This window comes from Rhagoletis zephyria, unplaced genomic scaffold (genome assembly GCF_001687245.7).
Source record: "Rhagoletis zephyria isolate East Lansing unplaced genomic scaffold, Rhagoletis_zephyria_1.1 Rzeph_scaffold_14079, whole genome shotgun sequence".
Lineage (NCBI taxonomy): Eukaryota > Metazoa > Arthropoda > Insecta > Diptera > Tephritidae > Rhagoletis > Rhagoletis zephyria.
Genome location: NW_016171148.1, coordinates 1 through 9,448, shown reverse-complemented (window position 1 = coordinate 9,448; position 9,448 = coordinate 1). Strand labels below are relative to the sequence as shown.

Genomic DNA, 9,448 nt, shown 5'->3' with positions numbered 1-9,448 from the left:
GAAAGCGTATCAAAATTGTGCTTTCAGCACTAATTGGGTCCTGGGAACATACCCCGGCGACGCTTCTACCAACCAACCAACCAACCAAATGTTTATTGTGCTTGTGCTTGTGTGAATGTGTTTTGTACATAATTTCTATTCTTATTTGACGTTAGTTTTGTTGCTGCCATTCTTTGGACTAAAAATTTGGTTTTTTGCCTTTTTCTTTACTTTTTCCTGTTATTATCTTTTAGTGGGCGCATTTTGCTTAANTTCGTAGCAGGCATTCGGATTCGTAGATTTTCTACGATGGATTCCGTGATAGCCCTGAATATATGCATACTTTTCCAATTGCNTTCTTTACTTTTTCCTGTTATTATCTTTTAGTGGGCGCATTTTGCTTAAGCTCTTGCATTTTGACACTTTTCAGATTTTAGTCCGAAAAGATAAGGAATGGACCTAATGTGCAACCTTGTGCGTAACTCGACGTAACCACATCAGAGCAAACTAATTTTGGGTTTACACCGGGCAATACTGCCATGACAATACATGCACACCTTTTCACTAATCAGGGCTATCACAGAATCCATCGTAGCTTCGATTTTCGTGAAATCTACGAAAGTGCTATCATAGAATCCGAATAGCTACGAACGTAAATTCGAAATTCGTAGAGCGCCTTCATTGAATCCGTTCGTAATGAAGATTCGTACAGATACTCTACGACGAGATTATGCTGTCGGAACAAAATTTAAAATCACTCAATCTTAAAAATAGTGGACGAAAGCTGCATTATTTTTAATATTAAATATTTATTATACTCCAAATTTGTTATAGTTTGATATAATTCCATATATTTGTGTAAACGTAGACGTAAAATACCAATGCCATACATACATACATATGTACATACATGCATTCACCTGCTAGACGCTATTTAATGAATTAATATTTTGCATGAATCGAGGAAATAATAGTTTAGCAACAATTTATTAGGAAATAAACCTAATTACTTTAATATCATAAAAATTTATTAAAAAAAAAAATTATATTTAAAATAATAACATCTAAGCTAAAAATAAACTAAAAAAAAAATATTTATTAAAAAATAAACAAAAATTAAATAAAAAAAGAAAAAAATCTCCACTGCCCGACGACTCGGACTCGAACCCGGATCTCTCAACTAGCAGTCTAGTGCTTTGCCCACTCGGCCATTGTGACTTCTGGGGCAGCGTGAGCAAAATGGCATACGTAAATGTCTATTATTTCTTTTGCACTAGCTAATTTCGAATCAGCATTCAAAGCTGGCAACGATATTTTCGAGTTCACTCGGATTCAGTGATAGCAATTTTTTCGTATTCGTAGCAGGCATTCGGATTCGTAGATTTTCTACGATGGATTCCGTGATAGCCCTGAATATATGCATACTTTTCCAATTGCCTCAATCACTGTCTTGATTATTTTCAAGACAGTAAATCGGACAATGATTTGACGCATGCAGACAATAATTTTGACGTCTTGTGCAAGAAAGAAGAGAAATTCATAACAAAAGAACTAAAATAACTCCAGAGACGCTGATGTGTGTGTGTTTTTGCTGCATTTAAAATGCAACATTTAGCACTTTCGAACATATGTTTTCGAAGAGCGTTCATGCTACCGCATTTAGCAAATGTACATTTACGCGAGTTCGAAATCGTATGCTTTTGACAAACAGCCGTATTCCAGTCGCTTATTCAGATCCGTATCTATTACAATCAATTCTCACGGAAAAGATAATGTGCAAAAAACCCTACTGAAAAGGAAAAAATAAATTTTAAACCAAAAATTCAATTTTAAATCTTGAATTGTTTTAACCATAACCGAAAATTAAATGTTAATTAAAATTTCCTCACTTAATTAGGAAACAAAACAATCAGAGTTGATCATAAATTGATCCAGATTTCCATCATCATTTGGAAGTTGTTTGTATTTTGTTGACGTTCGGACGTTTTTTGTGCAAAAAATGACGTTTTTTAACTTCCCAGTAATTTTTCTCTGTTACTAAATCTTGTAAGTAGAACTGATTTCGAATTATTTTCTTAATAACTCTTTACAAGCTTTGTTTTTTGCAGCAGTTTCTTCAAAAGGTATATATCCATTGGACGCAAATGACTTAAATACGATGCAAACCAAGCGAGCGCGCATTTTTTTTTTTTTGATTCTGGGACTAAGGATCCCGCTTTCAAAGGCTGGTTTTGTAAACACTTGAGGTTACGAGGCTTATTGCAATGATTGCAATTGCACATTAAAAACCAAATCAGGAAGAGCTCATCTATTGCAAAACGCACGTTCGCAAAAGCACCAAAAAAGCTGTAGCAGCATAAAAAGTTAGAAAAAAGTAAGCGACTTTTTTAAGACTTCATTGAAAATGCAATGAGCGCAAAAAAGGCTGAAATATTGCTATGCTCCTTCTTAGCAGAACGTAGTTTAGCATTTTCAACAACCGACCACCTAACCAAATGTCTACAAGAGTAAAAAAATATTAAAAATCAACGCGATTCTTTAGCAATTTAAAACTTGGACATTATTACCCTGGAAAATAAAGGGCTATCAAACTGCATACTCAAAAAAATTCTTAAAAATCTGAATAAAAAGTTGAAAATCTAGCTGAAACTTTGCAGATTTTTTTTATAATTTTTGCACAAAGTTTGAAATGTGGATTTATAGCTAGGCTTTTATGGAAAAATAATAAACATTAAATAAACAAAAGAAAATCAGCCACAATCGAACAAAATATTGATGACTTAATCAGGTGATCACAAGTGTACATATCGTCGTTTAAAGTGCAAAACCGCGTATCAACAAAATGCAAAACCGCGTATGTGAAGTTGTAGAAATTATTTTCTAGAGGGTAAAAACACTCATATTTCAAAATGGTTCTCTTTTTTATAAAGCAATCGCATTTCTGGCTAGTATATTTCAGGACGAATGGATACGGATTGAGCCAAGAGATTGTGTGAGCAAATCAAATTTTTGGCAGCCAATGTCAGTTACGCGGTTTGCAGAATGACGATACGCGGTTTTGTACTTTAAACGACGATATTTATACAATTTTTTTTATATTAACGATCTCAAACCAGTTTACAATGAATTTTAAATGTGCTCTGTCGAAATGACATTTTAATATACCTTACATATATACTTGTGTACCTTTGTATACAATAAAAGTTTAATAAGAACAATTCTGAGTGCATACATTTGAAAAAGACGTTTTTGGGTACGAAATGAGGTTTTTTCAGACCAAGAGGGACGTTTTCTCATGCCGAAGACCTGGCAACACTGACCACAGGGTCGCTCTTAGCATTTAGATTCTTAGTGCAAAAATGGAGTTGCATTTAGTTGCATTTAGGTGACGAATTTTGTATGTATGTACATTTAGAGTAGCATTTAGAGCTAAACGCGCTAAATGTGCTTTTACGCGTAAGCAAAAACAGCCCATAATTTTGTCTCTTCTTTATTATTTTTTAGTTTTTAGCTTACTTAGGGTTTACACCGGACCATATTGTCAAGACAATTGTGTCAAAATGATGTGTTTGTTGTAATATGAATTCGCCTTGTTTACAACAAACACATAATTTTGACATAATTGTCTTGACAATATTGTCCGGTGTAAACCCTAAGTTAAATAGCTCGGGCGAAATGCGGATTTCTGCAACTTATAATTCAACGTTCACGTTCGACATTTTGCTCAAAATGAATTGTCTTAACTATTGTTAGGATGCCTACGCCACGGATACAATTATCAGCGTTTTGACAACTCATACGTGTTTCTTTATTGTCTTCATTGTCTAATGTAAACGCGCCGTAAGCAGCCGCCATTTAATTTGCCAAACAAAAGTTTGTCTGCATAACAGTATCTACACACGACGAGCATATCCGCGCACATGTGCGCCAACATGCTCGCTGTCGTTTGCTACAGACGGCGAGCGGCTCATAAGTGATTTTGTACTCAAAGCGTAAACATGGAAAGGAAAGACGCGGATGATGCAATTGAAATACTTATGACTTAGGGTTTTTTATGTATGTGTTACTTAAATTTATTTATATTTTACTTATATGTATGTACATACATATACATATAGTAATTTAGCCTCATTTATCAAAAATTCAATTAACGCACATGGCTTGGATGCATTTATCCGCGATGTGCACACTGCAAGCATCAACACAAAGTGAGGTTGTTGTTTTTGTTTCCAATGCGATGCTCGCAAACCACGCTACAAACGACGAGCATGACCCGCAAGCCGCGCATGTGCGCGGATATGCTCGTCGTGTGTAGCTACTGTAACACCGACCGTATTCGACAGCAGGAAACGTCAAGTGAAGGATTCAGAAAAAATATCGATGCATCAGAAACATCGATGTTTGATATTCGATGCATCGAATAAAACCGATGCTTTGGCAGCCTTATTATGTATCTCGAACGATAGGCCGCACGAACGATTCGTCTGTAGGCGATATCGTCACGGATTGCTTTTGTAACTCTGTCGTTCGTCTTCGTCTTGTCTTTACGTCGATTACGTTGCAATCGTCTCGGTTACGTTGTATGATGTTGCCGGATGAAATTTTGATGTACTTCCAAAGAGTTTTTCTTAGATTTCTAATAGCTTATTTCAATGCATTTTATTTTAAATCGGCAACATCGGAATTGTTTACATTTTGGTTTTGCTTAAAAGTGTTTTGGTTGTGTTGCGGAAAGAAATATAAGGAAAATAAATTTTTATAAATGTATTGCTATAGCGCTAATAGACGCCGAGGAATCCGAAGAAAGGGAAAGGCGGATACAGAGGAGGAGATTGCGAGACCACACCAATGTAATGGAACTACCTGAGACTGAGTAAGTTCAAGATTAGCAAATCATTTTTGTATGCTACAATGTATTCGTTTCTAGATTTGTTGCAAATTTCCGAATCAATAAAGAAATATTCCAATACATATTAAACGAATTAAAAGAGCACATGGCTCCATCACATAGAAGCACCCACCTATCGCACCAGCTAAAACTCGGGACTTTTTTAAGATTTCTCGCCACCGGCAGTTACCAAAAATCTGTTGGTAACGAAAATATTTCGTCGATGGGGCAGTCAACTGCAGCCAACGTGATCAGGGAATGCCTAAATATTTTTGAGGACCATTTTTGCCAGAAATGGGTGAATTTTAGGAGAAACATCGATGAGGAAAATGCAGTTAAAGAATATTTCTTTGAGAAATACGGAATACCTGGGGTTATTGGTTGTGTTGATGGAACACACGTTCGTATTAAGTCGCCAGGAAGTGACAACCACTATTTATACCTCAACCGCAAGGGTTTTTACAGTCTTAATGTAATGGCGGTAGGTTAATGATTTACTATCTTTACAAGTATACATATACACAAACTGAGTTTCCTTACAGATCTGCGATCACAACATGGTAATCACATTTGTTGACGCTAGGCATCCAGGGGCGAATCATGATTCATTTGTTTGGAATGTGAGTCACGCAGAACAGGAGCTAAAATCTGATTATAACAATGGAAAATCCAACACATGGCTACTCGGTAAGTTTTAAAACTTAAAAAGGCTATCAAACTATTACTGACAATGAAAGTTTTTGTAGATGATTCTGGTTACCCCTTGCAGCCATACTTGATGACGCCATTCAGAAGCGCAGCACATGAAATTCGACGAATTTACAACACAAAGCACTCGAAAGCTCGTAATGTAATTGAGAGATGTTTCGGTGTTTTGAAAAATCGATTTCGATGTATAATTGGCTCGAGAAGGCTACATTATTCACCAGAAAAAGTTACACAAAGGCTGAATTTCTTTATTCATTCTGAACGTTTGGTATAAACTTTTCTGTTTATTTATTCTTTAGAACGTTCCTGATGATATGTTGACGTATATTTCAAACGCATTCTGTTTATTCCGGCTGTGAAATGGGATTATCCGGAATGTATAAAGAAACGCAGCCAAATTGTAAATGTGTGCTGTGCTATTCATAACGTTTGTATATTTTTCAAACATCAAATTCCATTGGAGAGCCCAGATATGGAGAATCTTGTTAGTTACAAAGAAGAACTTGAAAACAGTAACATTTCGAATACAGCTGCCCTTATTAGAATGAGAATAGCAGAGAGTTTGTTATAAACGCAGTTTTATTATAAAGTATGTGTGTCTAGATTTCAGGTACACCAGCAAAATTCATTTGTCTTAAAATTAATAAAATATTTACATAAAAATTCAACAAAATATCTTTTCAGTCTTAAATCCTAACTCTACATATAAACTAAGTAAATGCAACAAAATATCAATTCACACTTAAATCTAAAAAATATTTACACAAAAAAAAAAACAAAATATCACTTCAATACTCTCACAATAGTGGTATTAAAAATAATTCCGGAAGTACTCCAAAAATTTTTCAAAAATTGCAGATTGGCGTTCCACTGCAGCAGTTAATTTGTTTGTTGCATCCACCTGCAGCATTGATGCCTCTGCCATTTTTTTTTGCAGCCTCAGCCTGCACTTTAGCGGCGTCTGCTTGGACTTTGGCAGATTCAGCCACTGTCTCTTGGAAGGTGCGCTTCCTATTAGTGGAACGTAACGTGTGCGTTGGTGTAGGACGGGTTGTCTGTGTAGTGGGAGTCACTACTCCCACTGGTGGTGGTTGGTTGTGCCTTATAGGAGATTGAAGGGTGGTTGTTTGTTGCCTTCGTTGGTCAAGTGTTGGCGATTCAGGCATTTCCTCCAACGACGAATGTCTTGACATGTTAGAGGTCGCCGTCGAAGGAATGCCTAAAACTCTGCCGCTCGGGGCTGCTGACCTTGAAATAAAAACCAGGCTGTCTATGGCCTGCTCCATTTCGGAAAGCGGAGAGTGACGGAATGGGCCACCACCGGTAGCAGTAAGGCTTCGTGTGTTTTCGGCAATCTTCTTTTTTGTCCGGCTTTTCAAGTCAGCCCATATTTTGAAAAATAAAAATAAAATAAAATTCAATGTCAGTAAAATGGAAATAGTGCGAAAGCATTTATCTACCACATACAATTTATGCACTTATGCTTACTTTCTTCCATTCGACGGCCGTTCTTGTAGGTGGACCATGAGAATTAATTTTCCTCATAATTTCCTCCCACCGCTCCTCTACCCTTCCTCGATCAGATCCAAACACTGCAACACCTCTAGGCAGGTCAGGATTTCTCTCCATTTCTTTTACCAGTACTTCAAATTGAGTGGTTGTAGTTTTTTTCAGCGCTACAAGCATAAATATTAATATATTTCCTTAAACCAAGTTAAAAAATTCCAAACTAGACGAAAACTACGTAACGATCAGCTGTTTTCGTGCTGCCAGACGATTTCGACTTACATACTACCAACACACGAACGAAACGTCTGGCAGACGAAACGAACGTTCGCTTCGAGATACATGATTAGGCTGTTGGATCTTCCGATATATATCGATGTATTTTTTTCGATGCATCGACTTTTGTGTGCAATTTACACTGTACATAATAAACTTATTTTATATGCTTCCAAACTCTTTGCTCTAGTAAATATTCTAAATGTGAAAATTTCACTATTTATGTACTATTACACTAGGCGCACATTGCATCCGATAGGCCGACCGATTTCGGCCGAACAATTTGACCGTCCGAACTGATCCCGAGGGACTGAAAACATCAGTACTGCAACGTTATGTGTGCTTTTGCACAGCGGCAAAAATTTCTTGACATGTTTTTTTTCTCAAATCAGTTAGTTCTCACTAAAAACTTGTCAAATGAAAGAAAAAATTATGATAATTATGATAATAAATTACCAAATAAGTGTACCGAAATAGAATATCATTGCTAGCTAGCACACTTTATATTATTTTACTGTGCTTATTGTCGCCACTTCAGTACCTGATACGCACGCCTGCACTTGAACGGAAGGGAGATTGTCAGTGTGTGTGTGTACGCAAAGCAGCCATGCTGTCGCATAAATGCCGGCAACATTGTATAAAAAGTCGCCCATCATGTAGCGCTAGCAACATGTGTCCTGATGAGTGGTGTAGGTGTGTGCGTGTGAATGCGATAACTGGCAATGGGATTTCGGTGCGAATTGCGGTTTATTTGAGTGAAAAGTGTTCGGCTAATTCACCCTTATAAAAGGCCCTGGAGGCGGAAAACGGCATCCAAAAGATAGTGGTGACGGGCAGCGGTTAAATCGGTGTCGTAGCAAGAGTAAACGTGCGGAAGTGCTAAGTAAAAGAAAAGTAATTTTTTTAAAGAAGTGAATCGGTGCCGTGATAAAGCGGTTTGCGATACCGCCGACGATTTGAGTCTTGCCCCATATTCAAGTGGAGGAGCTAAACAAGTTGGAATTGGAGGTAAGTTTAAATATTTCAATAGAATGAAGAAAAAAAATGAAAGGGCCACTGGCATTAGACTTAACATGGATACATGTTTACAGGCAAGCGTAAATGCGTAGATGCATATGTATGTTCGGATGTATGTATGCCTGCAAACATGTATAAGCAGAACTATGAAACCTTAGGAAAAGTGCTAAAAAGATGTTTTGGTGTTTCAGTTCGCCAGCAGAAGGAACGCAAAAGGACCTCCAGGATTAGCATACGAGGGATACGCCGCATACTCCTTGCTAATGTAAAAGGTGCAAACTAGCGCTATACGCACGTACCCCAGCGACAGGAATTGAGCGTCCAGTGGATTTCATTCCATCCGATTTTTTTAATAGGTGCGCTAGTAGAGTTTTTGGGGCTATCGAATCTGAACAACAGAACCGCGTAGCTATCACTAACGAGATATCGATTTCGCAATCAAGCGAGAGTCTTAGTTTTTCCCAAAAATTTGATTTGTTGTGCCAGATGTCCCAAGACGGAGATCCAGGAGCGATGGGGGGCATTGACCTCACGGGGAGCGATCCGCCCAGGGACTCGGAGGCTGGTGGTTCAAAAACTCAGAGGAGTGAGCCTGCCAGCACTGCGACAAGCATTGAGCAACTGAGCCGGCTAACGGCTATGATGATGCAACACAACGAAATGATGTCGCAGTGCATGAACGAGGTACGGCACATGAGAGAGAATGCTGCGAATCTCAGCGGTCGAGTCACGGAAATGGAAACGTCCGCTCAAGCACTGGGCAATCGTTCAACGGTGGCATCAACCCGGAGGACAGAGGACGAGCAAAAGAAGCAGGGGTTTGTGGTGACGAGCAGAGTAATAGTGGGAACTGCCGAAGGTGTGAGCAGGTTTCGAGTGAGCCACCGAGGTGGAAGAAAATTGATCTTGAGAAGTGGCATATTAAGTTCGATGGCACAAGCAAGGGCATGAGTGTAGAGAGCTTTTTATTCCGCGTCGAAAAACTGCGTGACCAGAACAAAATCTCTTTCTTCCAGCTTTTCACGGACTTTCACCTTCTGGTTTCCGGCGGCGCCTTGAAGTGGTATTGGCAGG

General features: G+C 38.1%; 1 protein-coding gene across 1 annotated transcript; it reads left to right on the top strand.

The window, feature by feature from the left end:
- Window positions 1-4,289: 4,289 nt before the first annotated feature.
- On the top strand, window positions 4,290-5,974 carry LOC108378428 (putative nuclease HARBI1). Its single transcript, XM_017634726.1, has 5 exons — window positions 4,290-4,852; window positions 4,907-5,005; window positions 5,050-5,348; window positions 5,410-5,554; window positions 5,637-5,974. Exons 3-5 carry the CDS (start codon window positions 5,091-5,093, stop codon window positions 5,672-5,674), a joined length of 441 nt encoding a protein of 146 aa, XP_017490215.1. The 5' UTR covers window positions 4,290-4,852; window positions 4,907-5,005; window positions 5,050-5,090; the 3' UTR covers window positions 5,675-5,974.
- The last annotated feature ends 3,474 nt before the right edge of the window (window positions 5,975-9,448 follow it).